At 35.4% G+C, this 25,425-nt stretch overlaps 1 protein-coding gene across 1 annotated transcript in view; it reads left to right on the top strand.

Annotated features, from left to right (window-relative positions):
• The window catches only part of LOC121372160 (sprouty-related, EVH1 domain-containing protein 2-like), a 47,121-nt gene that overhangs the window by 11,370 nt on the left and 10,326 nt on the right, over nt 1-25,425 (top strand). Inside the window, exon 2 of the mRNA XM_041498434.1 lies at nt 14,527-14,710. Coding sequence (XP_041354368.1) covers nt 14,527-14,710 — 184 coding nt within the window. The remainder of the gene's footprint in view (nt 1-14,526; nt 14,711-25,425) is intronic.

Here is a 25,425-nt window from a genome sequence, read left to right as displayed (position 1 = left end):
TATTTCTATCACTGCCAAATTAGTGAGATCGGTTTAGCCCTGAATAACTACCTTAGTTCTAAGACCACTCAATATTGTAACTTTAGACCAATAGTTCCTTAAATAGTAAATTATGTACTCTGGGACAACAGTATTAAGACCAACCTGGTTTTATCACTTTATCACCCTGTTTTTACCAATTAAGGCCAGTAAAGTCAAATTCACTGGTTGTTTTCGATAATTTTGACCCAATAAAACATCTGTTATGTAACAAATTTACATGTGTTTAGCATGGAGGAAATGTTTTATTTAACGACGCACTCAACACATTTTATTTACGGTTTTATGGTGTCAGACATATGGATAAGGACTACACAGATATTGAGGGAGGAAACCTGCTTTTACCACTTCATGGCCAATTCTTTACGATTAGCAGCAAGGGATCTTTTATATGCACCATCCCATAGAAAGGATAGCACATACCACAGCCTTTTATTTATCAGTTGTGGTGGACTGGTTGGAGTGTGAAATAGTCCAATGGGCCCACTGATGGGAATTGATCCCAAGGGTTTAGCATGGATTGATCCCAAGGGTTTAGCATGGATTGTTCTCATCTGATTAACAACACTCTTTTTTTTTTATGAACAATGAAAAAGGAATCAACTTGTTCTAGTTTTAATGTTTTTGATGATGGTCACATGTAGAGTATAGCATCCAGTCCAAATAGCATTTAAATGTGAACATATTTTTGCTGCAGGTAAGATGCTCACCTGTGGTAATTTTTAGCATGTCTATGCCAGTAACTATTGCAACAACTACATGTAACCTCAAAATTAAAAATTAAAAGTTATCACTTCAGCCATCACTGTTTTTGCTGTGGGCTACAAAAGTTCATAAAAAGTGCCTTATCTGTTGCCTTTATGGTTTGCCAGTAGACATAATATACGAAAGAGGTGGGGGTGGGTTGGGGACAAGCACATTTTTTTTTTTGTATATATATATATTATATATATAGTAGAAGGAAGAAGTAAACGTTTTCTAAATTAAATTGGGGGCATCCACCCCCCCACCCCCCACCCCCACCCCCAGTGCACACCAGCCTACCCAGTTCATGTGGGCCTACTTGAATGTCCATGTTCTTACCCTTCAAAGCCTGCATCATATACAGGTATGTACATGCTTGTGATCTGGGGCCTAATTCACTAAACTCTCGTAACTTTGCGATCTCGCAGTGCAATGCTAAATGACTTGCAAAGAGGATACTTTGTTGTCTAGCAGAGCCTTTAAGAGCCTTTTGTGAATTAGGCCCCAGGTGTATTGCAACCTGTGTTCTGAATACCCAGATAGATGTACATGTAACTCACAGAGGGACTGATGCTGACAGCAAGTCTAAAGGAAGTTGTCTTTTATTCATACACTGTCATTCAAGCAATGCACAGCTTTATTATTATTTCAGTCCTTTGTGATAAGTAGTTTTGAGGTGGGGTGTTTCATGACATATATTTGTTGAAATGTGGTCACAGGGCTTCTAGAATTCTTTTTAAATTCACTAGCCATGGGATCAGTGATTTTAAAAATTTACTAGCCACGATTAAAAATTCACTAGCATGAAGATAATACAATTTTACAAAATAATAGTAATAATCAGATATGTCACCTAACGAGGAAGATAGAGTTTAAAATAATAGTAATAATCAGATATGTCACCTAACGAGGGAGATAGAGCTTAAAATACCAACATTGGGGGATTGGGGTATTCATATTTACAAAATAGGTTTAACTGCAACATGTGACACCAAAAAATCACTAGCCATCGGGCATGGCAATAGTAGTTATTTACTAGCCCAACATTGAATATCACTAGCCATGGGAGTGGGGCTACCATAATCTAGAAGCCCCGTGGGTCATGGCAGTGTAGAACAATTTAAATCTTCTTGACTACATGTGCTTTAGAATTACCGTATATCTTCGCCTGTAAGTCGATCTCGGCTATAAGTCGAGTCCCTAATTTCAAGCCCTGAAAACGTATTTTTTTATTGACCCGTTTATAAGTCGACCCATGAAAAACTACTTATAAATATTGAAATATTTCTTATTTTCAGCACATGAGAACAATAATATTTGAACAAAAGAAAATTATTTTACAAACTTCGGTTTTAACGTTTTGTACATCGCAATATAATCAGACTATTCCAATCAAACTATCATTATTACATAGCATCAAAACGAAATATTCCCTCAGTACAGAGTGAAAGCTGTTTGACTGTTACTGTATAGTACTGTACAGATGGTTTTGTGCACAGACAACTTTATTTATAAACACTGACAACAGATCACTACGATAAAACTGAAAGTATCACGTTTTGCCGCCATATTAATACATGTAAGGAGGATAACTCTGGAAAGTACACTGGTTTTTGTACTAAATGATGTGTGTCCCTATTGCTCTAGATAGTGAACTCCAGAGATCAGTCTATTTTAAGGGAAAGCTCAGTAATATTCATGAAGTTAATCACCGCCAAAACATTGTTTGAACAACCATTAATGCCAGTGACCAGATTTCAAAATAAACTCAGGCAACAGGTAGTTAGTATTGTTTACATTTTTACTATTAGTGATGACTGTTAATTTAACTAAGTGGACTGTTGTCTTGGCATGTGAGTGAGATCGTACGCCTTTTCGCATAACCAAAACCGTTCTAATGCCAAAAAAAATAGGTTATAAAAAATAAATGTGTCAAATTAACATATTTGAGTATAAATACATGGCATACTTCAACAATAAAACTTGTAAAATAATCCCCAAAACAGTAATATTTTTTGGTGAATTTTTTTTACCCTCTTATAAGTCGACCCCCCAAGTTATAAAATAATTTTTGGGTGAAAAAAATTCAACTTATAGGCGAAGATATACGGTAGTTAAATAGTACATTTATGTAACCCGTGCCTTAGCCTGGGCTTTCCACAAAAAGTATGACTGCCATGTAGATACATGTAGCAAGCCCTCATTAAACAAACATATGAAGAGTTCAGGTGCAAAACGTGATATAAACCATTTTCTTTCTAGTTTTTAGTTAAAGCCATTATTGTATGTCAATAAGGGCTAATCGTAGGCCCGCTAATTTGTTGCAAAACATAATTGATCCTTATGAAATTGTATTGGGTAAATCCCGTTTTTTTATATATCAAAACGCGATATACGCCAATTAAAAAACCCATTTTTACTGAAAATGGATATGTCGCGTTTTGCGCCTGAACTCTTTATATATACAGTGAAACTCCTCTAAACTGGTCACCCTCCGGGACCAAGTAAAATGTCCAGTTTTAAGAGATATCTTGTTTATATAGAGGTTAAGTTATGTACTGATCTTTAAAAAAGGATGGAAAAATTTCTGTTTTGGGGGAAATTCCAGTTTACAGAGGGTCTGGTTTTCAGAGGTTTCGCAGTACATGGCTGGCAAAGATGGCAGCGACCATTACAGTTGTATTTGTGGGATCATTCATTTTTGTATGCAATATTGAGCACAATGTGACAGTGTGTGTATGGTAATTGACTGGACGTCAGTGCCAAAAGATGCTTGCAGAGTGCGGCATCATGTAAATACAAAAAACAACGGTTGGCAGTGCAGATTAAAAGAGAAAAAGTGATCAGAACGTTCAGAAAGTGTTAAAAAGGCCTTGGATGTTGTATTATAGACTGTAATATGGGTATGCATGCACGGGCAAAACGTTTTGTTTTCAAAATCTTGATTTATGATATTTCTAGTTATTTGAAAGTAATTTGCAATTACTATTTTATGTTTTAAAATTGTGTAGTAATCTCTAATACTTGCGTTGTGAATCATGACGCGATGCTGAACACAATGTTACCTGGAGAGTAGATGGAATGTGATGGCCTAGCTTACACTAGGACATAGTCCAGTGGTACAGCGCTCACTCAATGCACGGTCGGTGTGGGATCAATCCCTGTTGGTGGGCCCATTGGGCTATTTCTCGTTTCAGCCAGTGCACCACTACTGGTATATCAAAGGCTATGGTTTGTACTACCCTGTCTGTGGGATGGTGCATATAAAAGATCCCTTGCTGCTAATTGAAAAGAGTAGCCCATGAAGTGGCGACAGTGGGTTTCCTTTCTCAATATCTCTGTTGTTCTGACGCCATATAACCGTAAACACAATGTGTTGAGTGCATCGTTAAATAAAACAGGTCTGTCTTTCTTTCACCCCTAAAATACAACTGCAGTATAGATGGTCCTCAATAGGTGATGCTACATTGTATATATATACAAGGCTACCATGTATATATATTCACTTCTGTTTTCAAGTAACACATTAGGCGACCTCCATTACGGGTGTATTGGAAATTCATCTTTGTATGCAATATCTAGCACAGTGGTAGTAAGCTGGTCCTGAGCATAAAATGATCCTTATGAAATGTGACTTCGGGTAAGTAGAATAAGGTTGAACAGCAGGACAAATTAAAAGAGAAGTGGTCAGAACAATCGCACACTTTTAAAACGGCCATGGGTATTATTATTAACTTGGGATATTTTTTAAGGTCACTGACTGATGCCGTACACAATTGTTAAGTTAATTTATTAGTACAGGCAAAATAAAATAAATATATTTATTATATACATAGCAATGAAATATATAGATCTACGGAAACCATAAAAGTCATATCTGGTGAAAAGTCATATTTTCACTGTATTTTAGCTACAGTGAAAATACAGAAGTCTTATTTACTTTTTTGTAAAAGTGCATGATTAAATTATCTCCCTTTGTCTCGGTTCTTCGTATTTAAATTTGATGATTACCAATGCATCTAATCGTATTTGAAAAAAAGAAAGAAAGTAATTTAAACAACTGTAAAAAGGGATACGAAGTGCAATTATGATAAAATATCTAAAACGAATTCAATACGAAGCTAAATAATGATGACACAATGTAGTGTCATTGAGTGTAAGTGTAAGAATTTAACGGCGTTAGACTCGTTTTGTTTTTGTGGGAGTTTTTGACGATCGCTTTGTCAGGTATGTTTGCACCACAGTATTAATGCTAAATGAATGTTAATAAAGATAAATTTTATTCAAATTTCTTTTTAAAAGTCTATGGTCAAGTAAATTTTCTGGCATAGTTCCATAGGAAGAACTATATCATGACGTTACATATTTTCGATAGGATAAGTTAAAGATATTACCAAAAAGCGAAAGATATTGTCAATAATTAGGAAATATTTATATAACAAATAGACCATTTCATGATGGGTTTTTTCAAATACGATTTTTATGTCAACTCGTGATGTGTGAAAATATGGTTTTCACACATCACTCTTTGACATAAAAATCGTATTCGAAAACCCCCATGAAATAGCCTCTATATATACTCTTCAAAAAAAGAAACGCAAAAGGGTACAAATGGGTTATAACTCCGATTTTATGTTTCCTACCGGTTCATGCTTTGTGAATATAAGGTCATTGCATGTCCCAAACACATTCCCACGGTTACATTCGATAAAACGCAGCTACTGTACAATAAAGTTCCAAAATGTGAATATTCGCAAAAACGCAGCCACGTGCAAACCATGTCACCACTGCACGTGCGTTGTCTGCACGTGCAACATGAACACCGACAGTATAAAAGTGCAGGGTGTTCGCTTGCCTGGCCTCTGTATCTGGCCGACAGTTGACAATCCAGGACATGCCACGTCTCAGTGAACCGCAGAGAAACAATGCCATCGGCCGACTAGACGCAGGCGAATCCAGAACGGCCGTTGCCAGGGCATTCCATGTGTCCCCAAGCACCATCTCCAGACTGTGGGACCGTTACCAGCAACATGGATCAACACGTGACCACCCTAGATCCGGTCGACCATGGGTCACTACCCCCAGGCAGGACCGCTACATCCGGGTACGCCACCTTCGGGAACGATTGACTACTGCCACCTCCACAGCCGCAGCAATACCAGGTTTGCGCAGGATATCCGACCAGACCGTACGGAACCGCCTACGTGAGGTAGGAATTCGTGCCAGACGTCCAGTTCGAGGTGTCATCTTAACACCACAACACCGTCGACTCCGACTGCAGTGGTGCCAGATTCATCGACAATGGCCTCAACTGCGATGGAGACAGGTGTGGTTCAGTGACGAGTCCCGATTTCTGCTCCGACGTCATGATGGAAGATGTCGCGTGTATAGGCGTCGTGGTGAACGTTATGGGGCAAACTGCGTGCAGGAAGTGGACAGATTCGGCGGGGGTAGTGTCATGGTGTGGGCAGCCATCTCACACACTGGCAGAACTGACCTGGTCCACGTGCAGGGCAACCTGAATGCACAGGGCTACATTGACCAGATCCTCCGGCCACACATCGTTCCAGTTATGGCCAACGCCAACGCAGTGTTCCAACATGACAACGCCAGGCCTCACACAGCACGTCTCACAACGGCTTTCCTACAGAACAACAACATTAATGTCCTTCCTTGGCCATCGATATCACCGGATTTGAACCCAATTGAGCATCTATGGGACGAGTTGGACCGACGCCTCCGACAGCGACAACCACAGCCCCAGACCCTGCCCGAGCTGGCAGCAGCCTTGCAGGCCGAGTGGGCCACCATCCCCCGGGACGTCATCCGTACTCTGGTTGCGTCATTGGGCAGGCGGTGCCAGGCAGTTATCAACACACGCGGAGGCCACCCCCGGTATTGACTCCAGATGACCTTGACCTTGGTGGTGTGTCCTATCACTTACTCACAATGGACTAGAGTGAATTGTGAACAATCCTGCAACATTTGGTAATTATAGGACTCGCCATTCAATAATTAAATCAATTCTCCAAATGTTACGACAATGTGGTTTTGCGTTTCTTCTTTTGAAGAGTATATATATATATATATATATATATATATATATATAAACATTGAAATTGTGAGTTTTCAGTGTCACTTTCTTTTGGGAAAGAGCTTTTGTTCGGACCTACAGAATGCCTGGATAAATCTCTGTGTATAATATAATATGTATGTTATATACCAAATAGCCATAGTTTAAAATGTGTTCAGGTGTTAAACAAATAAATATTGGTTTCCTTTCCTTATTTGAGACATTGACCTCGTGAGATGCTATTTGGTGCAGTGCTGTCTACCAGAACATTCGGTTAGTGTTCACTCTTACAATGGTGGTTTTCCCTTAAGATTCATTTTATTGACTGTATTAAATATAGAAGACCTTGTTGTTGACACATCTGATATGGTACTGATCTTAAATGTATCGGTTTATTGGCTATTCATTTTTCTTGCATACAAGATAGTATATAATTCTTTTGTCAGGTATAATAGATTATACTATAAGTTCCCTTGGGAAGAGGCATACAGCTTGTTAAATGTATTTCAGCCAGTCATTGCGAGAAGTGCTGCATGATGCCATATTGCACTAAGAGATTTTTGTTTTCTGTGGTTTGACAAGGGTGATAGACCTCACTGTGAAAAGAATTGGAGGGGATTGATTAATTGCTTCCTTAATGTAGATTTAGCAGTATTTTCAGAATGCTTGTTTAGAGTGTATACACGTATTTTAGAAACAAATAACATTGAAATGGAAGAAGGGATGTAGAGTTACAAATCAGTATTGCTAAGCACGCTTAATCATGTTCAGGGGTGCACTTCCTCCCTGCCTTTCATCTCTACAGGCATTGACATAAGCATACATGTATGCACGTGGTAACCCATGGCCATGAATTACGTAACCTATAGATTACAACATATTTTTAGGTGCAGAGCATAGCCCAATAGTAAAGTGCCCGCCTGATGCGTGATCAGTCTAGGATTGATCCCTGTCATTGGGCCCATTGGGTTATTTCTCGTTCCACCCAGTGAACCACAACTGGTATATCGAAGTCCGTGGTAGGTACTATCCTGTCAGTGAGATTCGTTGCTACCAATGAATAAAAATGTAGCGGGTTTTATCTCTAAGACTATGTCAGAATTACCAAATGTTTGACATCAAACAGACGATATAAATCAGTGTGCTCCAGTGGTGTCAGTAAACAAAGCAAACAAACTTTTAACAACCCATCTATGTGAAGTTTACAATAGTTATTGTTATTACTTTAAATTAGTATCTCAGTAGAATCCGTCCATGGACACACTGATATGAACGTATTCACTCACAGCACTGCTCTTCTGCTGGTTCTTTACATACATACATACATATAGTGTTTTCCCTAGCTTGTTTTAGCATGGTGCAGCACCATGCCTCAATAGTCTAGCACCATCTTGCCTTAATCAGCACCATGCTGCCCTGAGATTAAACAAGCCTTTTTTAGTAATTATTTCTAAAATTGCCTTTAAAAAACACCCGAAAATGTATTATTAATTAATAAATATCTTTTATATCTTTTGCTATTCATTTATTAAAGCAAACACATAAATTACATTTTTGTGTATTTTTAATGAAAGACGAGTGCCCCGAAAATGGTGAAAATGTCCCAAAAGTGTTCGGTCTACCATGCCTTGCCTAATTTCTAAGGAAATCACTATACATACATACATTTAATCTTATAACTTACCCATGATATCCATGTCATAAACCCATGTGATAATTTTAGTGTATTAACCTGGTTAATAATGGTATGCAAATTTGCAAGGTCTCTGGGTAATGTGTTGCTGTGGATGGGTCATTTGCTTACAAGCCAACAAGACCCGTGTACCTGCATGAGCATAACGTTTTCAAAGATTTGTTTAAAATGCGTGATGTCAAACTAATCTGTGCTAATCGTGATGACGTCATATTATTGATGGCGGTGACTTTAGTACTGTGATTTACTAAAACAATTAATTAAAATGTTATTTTAGAAGTGTTAATCGGTATTTGTTGAGCCTCGACAAATACTGAGTAACATAGACTCGGTTGATATTTTCCATATTAAAAAGTACTCATGACGAATCCTCTATGTATGTATATATATATATATATATGTACACTCAAATGATACAAACTTATATGGTGTAATTTTCATTTAATAAGATTTTGTGGAGAACGAAAATACTATTGTCGACTTTCCTGACATGTGGTAACCTGGTAACCTAAACTACCATTCTTGACTTGCATGTGTTTTGATGTCTGGCTCAATGAAACACTGGTCAATTATTTTAAGGTGTGTAATGGTCCTGTTCTCCACATTTTGAGGTGTGTGATTTTTCCCGTTCTCTACATTTTCATAAGTGTGAATTTGCAATTGACCATTTTCCCTAAACTGTACTATTTTTAAGTGTCCAGTGAAGTTAATATTGAGCATTGAAATAAGAAGAGATATAATTACACCCATGAGGTACATCATCGTCAATATTACACCTATGAAGTACATCATCCTCAGTATTACATCTATGAGGTACATCATCCTCAGTATTACATCTATGAGGTACATCATCCTCAATATTACATCTATGAGGTACATCGTCATCAATATTACATCTGTGAGGTACATCATCATCATTAATATTACACCTATGAGGTACATCATCGTCGATATTGCACCTATAAAGTACATCATTGTCAATATTACACCTATGATGTATATCTTAGTCAATATTATGCCTATAAGGTACATCGTCAGTATTACACCAATGAAGTACACCATCAATATTACACCTTTGAAATACATCGTCATCAATATTACACCTATGAAGTACATCATCATCAATATTACACTAAAGCACATCATCTTCAATATTACACCTATGATGTATATCTTAGTCAATATTACGCCTATGAAGTACATTGTCATCAATATACCTATGAGGTACATCATCGTCAATATTACACCAATGAAGTACATCATCAATATTACACCTATGAAATACATTGTCAATATTCCACCTATGAAATACATTGTCATCAATATTACACCTATGAAGTACATCATCATCAATATTACACCTATAAGGTACATTATCAATATTACACCTATAAGGTACATTATCAATATTACACCTATAAGGTACATTATCGTCAATATTCCACCTATGAAGTACATCATTATCAATAGTTACAGTATATACGGCAAATCTAAACTAAACAAACTTCACATAGATTATTAGGGAAGCAGTCGCCACGAGGAAATGGAGAATGATGCCAGATATGTATTGATTTGTATTGGACAACACAAATACCTGCTTGTCCGTAGCAACCTTGAGTCAGCCTAGTCTTAGAACAGTGTTCGTTTTCTCAGTACTTAGTGACTGTTCATTTTGATATATACATACAGGTACCTGAATGATCAGTTTTATGTTATTTTATAGTTCAGAGAACATTCTGTTGAGTGTCTTGTCATGATTCGCTGTGCAAGTTTCAGAGATAGCTAATCAAGGTTTATTTTGACCTCATCAAAAGTTTTAAAACAAAATGTTCCATTATGTACATGTAGGATGTGTATTAAGGCTTTGGACTTTTTATTGACTTTTCTATAAAATATATTATATTGGCTATCTCCCTTTTTAAGCATCAGGATTTCACATGTTCTATGGAAACACTTTTTCGGTGATCACTGGAACCCATTGGAAACTATTTTTTAGTAAATAGTGAAATGGTAGATTACCATATGTCTGACGCCATATAACCGTAAATAAAATGTGTTGAGTGCGTCGTTAAATAAAACATTTCTTTCTTTGAAATGGTAGATTGTTACCTACTTGTAATAATGGGTATAGTAACAGAAATTCAGTTCTGTGATTTTGCTATGTAGATTTGCTACTGGAGATAATCGTATGTGTGGTGGTGTTTTCAGCTTTTGAAAGATCACTTTTGCTTGTACATGTATCACATCCCTTTTATTATTATTGTTGATTTCATTTATATTATACATGTAATTGTTTGATATAATATATAGCATTTCTGTTAAGACATTACAGTATATTGTCTCTTCATTGGCCAGCCATATACATATGCCAACATGTTTTCATGTATTGTCTCAGGAACACAATAAATATACAGAACTTCACGTACATTGTTTTCGCTTCCTATTTATTGCACGAGTTTATTTTGTGCAAGAATATATACCACAAGACCACGTAGCAGTCGAGTGGTATGTTCTTTCGCAAAATAAATGAGTGCAATAAATAGGAAGCGAAAACAATGTATGTGAAGTTCTGTATTTATTACATACCTTCTTTTATGTTTTACAAAAATGGTTTTTAATTTAACGTCATAACAACATTTTGTTAAATCTATGATCAAAACTCCTTTCATGGATTTACTTAACACTAAGAATCACACTCTGTGGCAGCCTTGTGTAATGTTTCAAATACGATATGACATCATTTGTAAATCATATATGACATAAGTAAATAAAAGGCACTAACTGCAGTAAAAAGAAAAAGGGAATTCCCCATTTAAAAGTTCCGGTCCAGATTGCACATAATATTATGTGCGATAAAGAATAAATTTATTACACGGTTTCAAAAAGCCTTTATCACTATAGTAAGATTGAATAGGTATGTAATAATACATGTGCGATCACACCCATATTGGATGTTTGTTAATTTGACAGTTCTAAAGCTGAGTACATTCTGTTGATAATCCTCTAAATGTGGATGTAATAACAGACGATCCTTAAATAGTTTTTGTTTAGCTGCAGTACACACTGACTGACCCCTAATATCATGATGGGTTGGGTTATACACTTAAATGAAACCAGAGTTGAGTTTAATGCAGGATACAACAATGTACATGCACATTCATTTCTCCTTGGTCTTAATTTTAGTAAACGAGACGACAATGAAACGCAATCAACTGTAGGGATGGGACGGGTTTATTTTTTTTTTTATTTTTCGGTTTTGGGTCCAAAGTTTGATTTATTCACGATACTTTTCACAAGTAGTACAAGTACACTAATTATCATATATACATTTTTATAAACTATTTTAAGAGCAAAATATTTAATTTTTATTATTTTAATGGTCATTTGTAAAATAATTATGTTTATTCTCTTGGCGGATTAATCATTGAGGTCAGCCCTTATTTCTGGAGGTTACAATTTTCATGATCCTGGGCCCCGTTCCACGAAGCGATTTTAGCCCTATGGTTACCTTAGGCGCATAACTACTGTATGCACTAGGCTTAGGTCGCTTCGTGGAACGGGGCCCTGGCAAGAAATTTGCAGATTCTGTGCAAGATCCGAACAGCACCTATTGCGTATGCAAACATGTCATGTTTAAGGGAATTGATTCAATTGAATGCTGTGATTGGCTGAAATATGTTATCGGTCATTGGGATTACCAACAAGGTGTGGAAACATTTACACATGTACCATTAAAAAAAAAAGAATTGAAATGAACTGCATTTTTCGGTAACATCGAATAATCATCCCATCCCTGATGAACTGTAAAACAGTAGTCTGAGGTGTGATGTGTCTTGGGATCAATCCAGCATTATGGACTCGCTGAGTTGTTTTCTTAATCGAAGATAAACAATTTCCCTTTACCTGGCGTATCTACATGTAAGTCTGTGTCTGTGGGACTGGTTGGGACATGAAAACCAACAGGTCCAGTGATGATGATGTATGCAAATACTCCATATATATATATATCTACTTTATTAGTCCCCTATTGGTCCAAAAGGGACTATAGGTTTTTTGACTCCATCTGCCAGTCTGTCAGTCCACCCATCTGTCTTGTTTGTTAAGTCCATATGTCTGTCTGTTCGTCCTACACATACACACACACACACACACACACACACACACACACACACACACACACACACACACACACACACACACACACACACACACACACACACACACACACACACAATAAATAAATATATATACATACATAAATATATACATAAATATATAAAATACAGTATTCTTCCTGGTGTGGCTGGTATAGTGCTCTACCTCTTGGGGAGCCAGTATAAATATATAAATATATACTGTTACACCTTTTGTTACTACTTAAAGTTTCACACTATGAGCGATCATCAGGTAACGTGTAAAAGGTGTAACGGTATATATATTTATATATAAGTTTTGCAGATATGTTTTACCATGCCTCAATACATTGAGATAAAAGTTTGTATATATATATAGCTTTATCCTGTACAATGTAGAATTACAAATCAAGTGATTTTCATAGGGATTTTCTCATTTGTTTACAGAGTTATGGCCCTTGAACTTATGAGATGTGAAATTTTGTTGAGCTCCGAAGGGACATACAATTACATTCATGTCTATGTATTGCTTTAGCAGTACTCTCAGAAAGTCTGTTCATATTTTCCTATCATTGTTGTTGCCTTTTGCTTGTATGTGTATTTTATCTTAAATCAAAATTAATCATTGTGTGTGTGGTTTTGTTTTTGTTTAATTAGATGCTGTCAAGAACAAAATTAATAAACACTGTCGACTTTATTGTCATGTAGTAACCTCCTGGTAACCTGAACAATTTATCTTCATGCTTGTTTATAAATTAGTTGCTGTTGATGTGAATATTTACATAAATATATACATTTGTTAACATACATGTATGTACGTGTACACTAGAAAGGTACACTAAAACTATTATGCATGTACATTATATTCTTATTTCATTGGTTACTACCTTGTACACTAAAATTATAATACACAAACTTGTTGATATTTCAGTGGTGACTAACTTGTACCCAAACACCTATTGCACTGTACATGTATACCTTGTACCCAAACACCTATTTGCACCGTCTTGTTATATCATTGCTGACTGCCTTAAACACTAAAACTACATGTATAATAAACTGCAGTCCCTCTTATCATTCTATAAAAAAACTAATTTGTAAATAATTTCAGTTTGGTTTAATGTAAGAAGAAAAGTTTAGTGTTTTGGAAATGAAAGAAACCCAACAACTATGTTTGTGTGCAATTTACAAATCAATCGGATCAGAAATAAATAACTTGTAGTAAATTTCGTAGTATAAAAAAAGGTGTTCGCTGTGGGATGGACTATAGGTTGTTGTTATTTCAGTGGTGAATACTGTGTACACTAAAACTATAGATACTAAACTACATGTACATGTATCTTGTTGCAGTGGTGACAATACCTTGTACACTCTTAACTATAATAAACTATCATCTTGTTATTTTAGTGATCACTTGTATGTTCACTAAAACTATAATAAACTACCTTGTTATTATTTTAGTGGTAATTACCGTGTACACTAAGACTGTAATAAGCTATTTTGTTGTTAGGCCTAAAAGAAACACATCTATGTGTGTGTTTTCAGTTTCCTGACCTACCCTAATTTTATGTAGCGACCCTGAAATATTTTGAAGAAAATTGATCCCTGATTTTTTGCAATCGGCAAACTAGATTCGGCACACCTCAGCTGATTACTGTTTCTAGGTTGTATTTGATTTTAAAAAAGAGAATAAAGGGTCTACCTACATGTACCTACCCTATTTTTTGTTCAAGGTTGAAACCAGAAACACACATATGTTTTTAGGCCTTATTTCAGTGGCAAGTTTACATTGTACATTAAACCTATAATAGTAAAATTATAATACATTATTTTTGTTATTTCAGTGGCGACTACCTTGTGCACGTACAGGCACAGGTGATGACCCGAGATGACTCCACTGGGGGATGGGTGCCGATGGGAGGCGGTGGTCTTAGCAACGTCGGGTTACGCAAGTTGGCCAAGCTCAACGGTGGAGGAGACCTCAATAGCGAATACATTATTTACGGCCAGCGGATCGCAGACAGAACCGTATGTAGCAATTTGGTTTTGCCGTAATTTTTATGCAACATCAGCTTAGTATGTACCACTTTGTAAGACCTGTATTTGTTCTTGGATTCATAAAAAAAACTGCCAAAGTTCATAGTCAGGTTGTAGGTCAGTAGTAGAGTGTTCGTCTAAGGTGTGATGATGCAAAGGGCAATTGTCCTCGGTCAACTTGTCAGGGTGTTTTTTTTTTCATTTCTAACCATTGCCCCAAAATGTATGTCAAAGATTTGGGTAAGTAATGTCTTGTTGTAGCAATATGCATATGAAATCTGCCTTGCTACCATTCAGTGAGAATTGTAATAGCCAAGACGTAGCAGGGATGCAGAAATGAATAGTACACTCACCAAATATGAGAGAAATGTCTGAGGGATGAAATAGAAAATATAACCAGCTAGCTGACAGGTGACCTCCTTTTTCTGACAAAACATTCCTTTCCTTTTTAAAATGAAATGGCTGAAGCAGCAGTGGTTTGTATTAGGTCAAAGTGTTCATCAATTACATCATTGATGGACTAAACCATATAAACTAACCTGTCTGTGCTAAAATCATTGTTCCAGACGGTATGTTTAGTAACTACATGTATGTTTACATCATTGATGGACTAAACCATGTAAACTAATGTTTCTGCTGAAATCATTGTTCCAGACGGTATGTTCAGTAACTACATGTATGTTTAAACCATTGATGGACTAAACCATATAAACTAATCCGTCTGTGCTGAAATCAGTGTTCCAGACGATATGTTTAGTAACTACATGTATGTTTACATCATCGATGGACTAAACCATATAAACTAATCCATCTGTGCTGAAATCATTGTTCCAGACGGTATGTTTAGTAAATACATGTATGTTTACATCATCGATGGACTAAACCATATAAACTAATCCGTCTGTGCTGAAATCATTTGTTCCAGACGGTATGTTTAGTAACTACATGTATGTTTTACATCATTGATGGACTAAGCCTGGAAATAATCCACACGTGTCAAAAATCATTGTTACGGATCGGATTTTAAAGAAACGATGTTACTGTTGTTTACATCATTGATGAATTAAACCTCAGGGGTGGTTCAGCCGACGACTGTGCTAATAGCTGTGTCCCCGTTCTGTGTTTTCCCACCACCACCACGTAAAACGGTGCACATTGTGAAATTGTACGACGGACCTGTGAAAATTGTTTATTGATAAGCACACACATACACAGTGTAGCATCACTCCCATTAATGGCCGGGATGAATCAACGTCGGTCTGCTGCCACCAGCGCCCGCCCGGACTAGCCCAGAGGTTTCATTTATAATTAAAATAAAGTGCATGCGGACTCACAATACGCATTACTCTTTCTGCAGCTCCATATATAGTCCGTTTGCATCCAGAGGGAACCGGTGAACCAGCATCTACATGCAACTCTATACTGAATGTGATGCTAAAACTTGTAAAAAAACCACATTATTAATCCATACCAACTCGTATATAAACTTTTTAGGTTTTTTGTTTTCTTATACCCAAAAAATTCTAAGTTTATTATTATTATTTTTTAAACAAATTGATATCAAATTGTGGAGATTGAATCTCATTTTTAACGCAGGCATTTAATGCAGGCATGAAGACTAAATGCTGCAACTGTCAATACTTGTGTAGATGTTAATTGCATTTGGGTTAATAGTAATTGGTATTGAGTACACAAAGGTTGGAGACAGAAGTGCATGTGCAGTTGCTGTATCTTGGCTGCTGCATCACTTGCCTTCATTCCATTATGTAGGAAGGAGATTTGTCCTATTTTCTTTGATGGTACTTTAAGAAACCTTTGTGTTTGCACTGTAACTAGTAATGGAAAAATTGTAGCACTTTTTCTCTCGAAGACTCTATGTCAGAGTTACTAAATTAATCAGTGTGCTCTAGTGGTGTCGTTAAACAAAACAAACAAACCCTTTTGACGATGCAATGTATGTATGTATTTTGAAAAGCAGCAATCTTCTTTAATACTATTAACTATGCACTGGTATAGACAGAGGGCATGACCCCTCCCAAGCACACCTATTTCGCCCCCATCCTACATTATATGTTTTGGTGTCACGCCATAACATGACTAATAAACAGTGTGTGCCCCCCCCCCCCCCCCCCCCCCCCATCCGAATGATAAAACCTTGGCTACAGCAGTGTAACCATACATGTATGAGATTGACTTGTTTAAAGAGATTTGTTCACAGCCAAACACATATGAGTCATAGTATGACAATTCAGATGGGCATGAAAATTCTCAATGTCACACTTGCATGTTAGGAAAAAACCCAGTTTTCTTTTGATCATGCATCACAGCTAGTTTTATTGGTTCATAAAGAACATAAATCACAGCATTAACACGATTGAAACGTGAGCACACTCTCCAGTCAGGTTGGTGTTATGGTCATTCTTTTTGACAGTCATTTAAATCATTTCATTAACGGGACTATATCCTAAGTTTGTAGCCATTTTGAAAGGTTTTCGGAAAATAACATATTTTTACATAATAAAAATAAAAATTTACTTTTATATTTTTCACTTAGAATATGAATATCTCTTTAACCAATGGATTTCTGGACATTGTTACAATTGTAGTGTTTTATAATACTTGTCCCAATATTGGTTTTTGTCTAAAATAATTTTATACATACAAATTAAAAAAAAATTCTAACAGCCAAACAAAATGTTAAAAAATTCAGCCAAATGTCATTTCAAATGTTTTTATACATAATGCTTTGTATCTGAAACATACTAAGATAGTGTTTTTAAAAGCAGATGGAAAAGCAGGATACCTGTTTATCTTGTTATGGGGAACAAACCAGTTTTGCAAGGGGTGGATAGCTGAGGATAGTCCTGTTAAAACGACAGACCCTAGTTTTTAAAAACCATGACATTTTTTTTCGATATTAGGCAAAAAAACCCCGTCTATCTCTGGTCAGACCAAAGTTCCAAAATTGATGCGGCTATGTGGCTTTTTTTTTTTTTTTTTTTTTTTTTTTTTTTTAAAGCATGGATTGCACGAAAAAGGTTATATTTGATACCAAAATAAGGGGCATCCTTAAACTGAAATCGGAAAGCATGCCCTAGTTCATGTTGTGTGATGGCAATTTGTCTCCAAATGCGGTTTTGCATCATAGTAGTAAAAGTCTGGCAAAAATTGACGTCTTACTGCAGAGGGGGGGGAGGGAGAGAGAACATTGACATGCCAGGGTCAAAATCGATGCATGCACTGACAATTTATTTTGTTTGGCCTTAGAGACATTTAAAAAAAAATTGAGATTTTATTGTTTACATTATCCATTTCTGTACATCCGTGTGGTTTTGATGATCCTGGTGTTTCCAATACCTTGAAATGTATTTTTCATATTTTAAAAAATGCACATACCTCTGAGAAATAATGGTTATGGTGATGAGCTCTAATCTATTTTTAAAAGTATATATCTTTGTCTCAACGTCACAGACACTTGTTTCACTGTTATTGAAACTATATTGAAATGTGTTACAGGTTTGTAGAGTAACCAAAATTTGGCGAAATAATTTCATGTAATAATTGACGTTTTAAAGAAAATATCTGTTGATTTCTGTAATTTTTAAAGTTTAATAGACAATTTGGCGAAATGTTTTGTTCACCCAGAGCTAGTCCTGCAAACTTGGGTGTCCATTTTTTGCTGCTTGAAACTAGGATCTGTGACTTTAAACAGTTCAGAAATTACTGTGTGTATCCATCAAGAACGGCATTTGAGACATTGTTACTGATAGTAATACTGGTATTTACATGTAAGCATTATTATATACTGAACATCAGAGGTGGGTGGGGGAGCTGGTATAAATTCTCATTATGTAAATTATCATATTATTTGAAACAAAAATCTTGTCTTAAATGTCTGTGAGCTTGAATCACTATAACTTGCAATTTTTCAGTGTTCTTCTGTCTATTCTACATCACTAGTAAACCAAGACATTTTGTTATTTCAAATGAACCTCAGTTGTCTTTTTTTTTTTTTTTACTATTATACATTTCTAACCCATTGTTATATATTCGTAATTTCAGATGGGTTTTTGTTTTGTTTTTTTGTTTGGATGGACAGCACTAGTGATTACATGAACATGTAGAATATGTAGCCTTTGTTTTGTGCCCCATTTGATTTATTCAACAACATTTTTCAGAAATCGAAATTCATAGGAAAGATGAGTCATGTGTTGTCGTAGTATAAACCTGCTCAATATTATTTTCACTGTTTGATAATGCAGTGATTAGTCATCACTGCTCAGTATTAGGTTCTAGGATCGAATCCCAGTAATGACTCCAACCCAAAGTGAGTTTTAATGACTTGGTTTACTTGGAGATGTAATTAAAGACGGTATATATGTAAACTAGACTTTATATTAGAAAACTTGAGCTTTTTTAGCTAGTCTCTGTGATATAATATTTCAGTCTTTTCTTTAAAAATAGATTTAATTGACTGACAATATAATCTGCCATGATTTCAGCCATATTTAAAAACAAAAAAATAATGGTGAGTTGGGTTATTGTAAACCATTAAAAGCATAAAAGAAAAGACTAATTTAATTCATCTTGACGTAATTATTAACATATTAAAAAAAACAAAAACAACACAGCCCGCAACCCCTACCCCAATAAAAAAAACAAAAACATACACAAACAACATACATGTAGGTGAATTGTTATACAAGCTTAAAACAGTTTATTAAATTTGGTTCTTTAAAATCCAAGCTACATTTAATGTGACAGTTTTACAAATTTCATTTTGTATTAAAAATACAACTATAACTTATAATTAACAAATGATGCATGAATTAAATCCAGTGTCTGATTTTACTTCAAAGTCATGTGTTTTCTTTTTATTGAAGCACATTTACCAAATTGCTAAACTTTTTTCGTCTTATTATATAACCAGTATTTAATAGAGAGATAAATATAGGTATTGTTATATTAACTTCTAATACGCGCACATATGTACAGTGTACGTGTATTTTAATTCTCCTAAAGGCCTGGTGTAAGTCTGGGTACACACACTGTACATGTAGTTAATGAACTATCAGGTGTACTGCAGGAAGTCAAGGTAATTCTACAATCTCCTGTCCATGCTCAGCTGACGATGACCTCTCACTGCTCATTCATTAGTTTCCATTCTAACTGGCCGCATGCCATGACCCAGCCTGGTCACTGAGCTGGGTTTGCAGCCATTATCAGCATTCTGTTGGCCAGCCATTCCGGCTCTGGCCTTCACTTTGACCTCACATCATTTCCTTGACCCTGGTCTCAGCACATGAATGACTTGAACCCTTCCGCCCACACACTGATAGAATCAATAATGCAGTTATCATGGCTACTGCTATCAGCTTTGGCTGGCCAGCCCAGCCCAGCTTGCGCTTCCAATGCCCAGTTTCAATAATGTCAGCCGGCCTGTGTGGATTGATTCAGCCACTAAAACCCACAGAAGTTCATATACATGTAGAGAAGCATATTCTGCACACATACGAGTGTACTTACTAGCTGTGAGTGTACTGTGTTTTCAGAGTGGATTAGGAGATTGATTGCATATTTGTTTTGTTGTCTTGCAACTGAACATAGTAAGGTTATGGGACTTTTGGCATTATAAATAAATACATATATTTATGTTCAGGTACTTTTTATATTATTTGAAAATTAAATAGTTTGTACAAAGTGACCATTCAAAAAAGACTTGTACATGTATGCAAACTATGGTACCTGAATGTAACCTCTTTTTTTTTGCCAATTATTAAAAGGAATGCAGCTATGCTTATACTCATCATTTTGCATGCATTAAGTTCTAAGATAATTCAATTTCAAAACCCTATGTAGAAAATAGCCCAACCAGAAAGAAAAATCTATGCACCATCTTTCTACTTTGCTTGACCCTACCCCTACCAACCATCTTGTACAGGTGAATATTACAAAAAAAATGCAGTGTCTAAAAATTTCAATATACTTAACAAATAGTTCTTAATTATAAGTAACAACAATTTATTTGTTATTTTTACAATACAAATTTTCTTCAAACAGTTTTTAAAAATCAAATCAATCAATAGAAAATAAAAGAATTTAATTACATTCCTTTACTGGTTATATAAATAGTGTTAAAGTAGTCTGAAAAAGCTGTTGTTTTGGTCAGTGACCCCAAAATTTAAATTATCTAATTGTCATATCCTGACAAGACATATACATGTACATGTAGTGATTACTGGATAAATTACCAAAAAAAGTTCTTTATCCAAGCAATCACAATTTAATACAAATAATAAAAAAATAAATGCTTGATAATTATAAAAATAATTTTCAGAATAATTTTGCAACAACTTTTTGTGGGATCACTGCTGATTGTCATTGCCACAAATTAAATCTAGAGGTCTGACTACATGCAGTGCATGTAAATCTCTCGATAATGAAAATTTTGCAGTGGTGTCCAGTATTTTATTGTTCACGACCTAACTTGTAGATATGGTCTAAAGGAAATGAAATAAAGGAAATGAAATAATAGTGCATCATGAGGAAATAAACAAAAGCTGCTAGTGACCGGCTTATGTAGACAAAATACTTAAAGTGGCCACTAAGCTTGGTTAATCTACAAACCTGTAACACAACTGGATAAAGTTACAGTAGAATGAAATGACAGTCTGTGATGTTGCAACTTGGAAAATACCCTTGTAAAAATAGACCATAGTTTGGCTCTAAATTGGTTACTTGTCAGAGATATTTTTGTTTTCAGGATTATTCAAAATGTATTTTTGGGTATTACACATACCAGGATGACCAGAAACACTTTTGAAGTATGAAAACGGATACTATATTCTAAACAATAAAATGTAAATAAAGGGCCATTCAAATATTACGTAACAGTCGAGGGGTGGGTTGGTTTAGTTCCAAATGTTATGTTTCATTACATGGGATGGGTGAGTATACTGAACAGCATTACATAACATACTTTTTTATTACCAATATATTTTGTTGGATTTTTTTGTTTCATAAATGCTCTGTCAAGGTGACAATATTTAATGTAGATATAAACACACAATAATGATTATAAATCATGCATATCAGCACATTTTCAAATCGCAAAACAGTACATTAAAATTATATTACATATGTTCCTGAATATGGGGGGGGGGGAGGGGGGTTGGTGCATCTCCAAACATTAAATTAAATATTTGGGGGTGTATTGTCTAGCATTATGAAGTGTTACAGGAGGGGAGGAGTGGTGTCTAATTTTGACCAAAATAGCATTATGTAATATTAGAATGGCCCCTAACTTGTAATTTAAATGATCTAAAACAGCTCTTAACTGTGAAAAATATGCTGTAGTGTTTAAAAACTAAGGTCTCTAACTTTAAAAAAAAAAAAAAAAAATAATGTATACCTTCAACACCATGTATTGAATGTACACTTAAAACTTCCATATCCAAATTAAAGTAGAGTTTATTTTGTTAGAAATTCACAAAAAAAATAACAAAATGAAGTAATTTGGTAAATAACTGTTCTAACTACATGCACATGTAAACCCCGGAAGACTGTGTGTAAATGTATTTAATGTACAGGTATGTAGCTTGATAAATTGTGTTCATAGACTTCAAAGATTATCGTGAAAAGTCCAAGTCCAACTACTATGGGACCTAGCTTGCAGGAGTTCATTAGGTAATCTCAACATAATAATACGTTTACTTGTTACTTGCAGCAGAACTGGTTTTGTGTTATTCAGTAACAACCATGTAGTTCACTAGAACCAAACCAAGTCCCAGCTGTTTAAAAACAGGCCAACTTCTTATCTATAGTGTGTTCCAGAAAAGCGTGTGTGGGACACCATCTGGCTTCACAATGGGGAATGACTTACTGGGCTGCATTAACCTTGTTCACACATAACTGTACCACTATAAGTCACCTTGCTTGTACACAGGGATGTAAGTCAACAGTTAGGGCAGCAGCACATCTAGGCCAGTCATATTTCTTAGGGTGCATGGTCAGGTTCTTTTTCTTTATTAAAAATAAAATTGTTTTCACCATTAAAACTTTTTTTTTTTTTTTTTTTTTTTTTTTTTTTTTTAAATACAAATGTAGTACCTTATGAAGAAACATTAATGCTACAAAAGCATAAGGACAATGTTAGAAATGATATTATTAGTACATATAGGTACAAAAAATAAATAAATGAATGAAATAATTGACTGATGGATATTAGTGGTAAGTGTATTATATGAAATAACAAAGGACTCACATCAGTATAAAAACCCCAACATTGACTGATGGATATTAGTGGTAAGTGTATTATATGAAATAACAAAGGACTCACATCAGTATAAAAACCCCAACATTGACTGATGGATATTTGTGGTAAGTGTATTATATGAAATAACAAAGGACTCACATCAGTATAAAACCCCCAACATTGACTGATGGATATTAGTGGTAAGTGTATTATATGAAATAACAAAGGATTCACATCAGTATAAAAACCCCAACATTGACTGATGGATATTAGTGGTAAGTGTATTATATGAAATAACAAAGGACTCACATCAGTATAAAACCCCCAACATTGACTGATGGATATTAGTGGTAAGTGTATTATATGAAATAACAAAGGACTCACATCAGTATAAAACCCCCAACATTGACTGATGGATATTTGTGGTAAGTGTATTATATGAAATAACAAAGGACTCACATCAGTATAAAACCCCCAACATTGACTGATGGATATTAGTGGTAAGTGTATTATATGAAATAACAAAGGACTCACATCAGTATAAAAATTATATAATTTTATCCTGCAACCACCGTTTCTATTGGCAGAATATGATGACGGATAAAGCAGAGTCATATCCTGCTACTAGCAGGGTTTTATCAGCTATGTTTCTAGACTCCGCTAATTGGCACAATTCCCCACAATTTACAAAAGGCTATGTCGTTTATTATTCCCAATTTTGGACTAAAACATTCCCAATCTGAATGTAGAGATTCCTTTTGTTTGTTATTATATACAGATATATTTTGAAATCGATATTTAGCACTTGACAAACACCCCTTCCCTCACCCATTACATTTCATAACGCAAAGTAGATATATTAATCTGAATAAATAAAACGACATGTATATATGTATATTATTACTCTTTTAAAATCTAACTTGGTTTACTAAGATACAAATTCCCTCTTGTTTTGTAAAACGACACAAAAATTCCCAAAGTCAAAGCCATGGGCGTCAAGTCAGATTTTTGAAATAAAACCCTGACTAGCAGGATATGACTTTTGATGTCATTCATGTGGCATCACACGCATAGCTACATTACAAAATTGCTCATTTGACCTCTAGGTCATTGTACAATGTGGCTGAAATAACAGAAATAATAGCTTTCCCACTTAATTTTTATGGTCTACAGGATAAAGATAATAACTAGTTAATGACATCAGATATCTGCTTTATCCTGTTCAGGCCAAATGAGAAATTTCCCATTGTTATCTTCACAGGATAAAGCAGATATCCAACATCATTAACTAGTTATTCTGTATATATACATAACAGGTCATAATGTAATATAAAGATCCGTGAAAATATGAATATTACAACTCATTGATAAACATTTTTAAAAATATGTGTTTTAATTAAACCATGTAATAAAGGATAATTTGGAAATGGAATAATATTTGTTCAAGTCCATTACCTTTCATTTATTTCAGGCTACATGTATGGTGGGTTTTTTTAAAAAACCTTAACAAATATCCACCCGAAAAGGCTTTGCCCAAGATGTGAAAAAACACCCTTGTAAACTTTGTTTTACCTGTAAGCCACTAATAGCTATGCCAAATTCTTGTCTTATACAGTATCTACCACTTAAAAAATAAAAATAATAATAGAAATAAATAACTAAAATAATAATAATAATGTCTTTCTACACATTTTTACCGGCCTCGGTGGCGTCGTGGTTAGGCCATTGGTCTACAGGCTGGTAGGTACTGGGTTCGGATCCCAGTTGAGGCATGGGATTTTTAATCCAGATACCGACTTCCAAACCCTGAGTGAGTGCTCCGCAAGGCTCAATGGGTAGGTGTAAACCACTTGCACCGACCAGTGATCCATAACTGGTTCAACAAAGGCCATGGTTTGTGCTATCCTGCCTGTGGGAAGTGCAAATAAAAGATCCCTTGCTGCTAATCGGAAAGAGTAGCCTATGTAGTGGCGACAGTGGGTTTCCTCTCAAAATCTGTGTGGTCCTTAACCATATGTCTGACGCCATATAACCGTAAATAAAATGTGTTGAGTGTGTCGTTAAATAAAACATTTCTTTCTTTCTTTTTTCTACCTGTAGTGAAAATGGATATTAAGTTTGGTTAATCTTCAAACTTGTAACACATTTGGATAAAGTTAAAATAAGAGCGAAAAGGGGAAATAGACTCAATGTTCTCGCTGGGTGAAAATTAAAGGAGGGCGGCCGCACAGCACCACACCCATCCAAAAAAAAAAAAAAAAAAAGGGGGTGGGGGGTGGGGAGCTTGGTGGTTACCATGTTGTTGTGGGTTGATAGACTTTGTGGAAAGACATACTCCTTATTTTGATTACAAAAAGTTTATACGAAATACAAGCAGACTCGTCTTTTAACTGAACCAAAGATGTTATCGGTCTGAGATTCACTGGCAGTTCCGGTTTTGCTGAACCGATCA

This window comes from Gigantopelta aegis, chromosome 4 (assembly GCF_016097555.1).
Source record: "Gigantopelta aegis isolate Gae_Host chromosome 4, Gae_host_genome, whole genome shotgun sequence".
Classification (NCBI taxonomy): Eukaryota; Metazoa; Mollusca; class Gastropoda; order Neomphalida; family Peltospiridae; genus Gigantopelta; species Gigantopelta aegis.
Note: the sequence above shows the minus strand (reverse complement) of the source record. Positions and strands in the feature narration are given on the sequence as shown.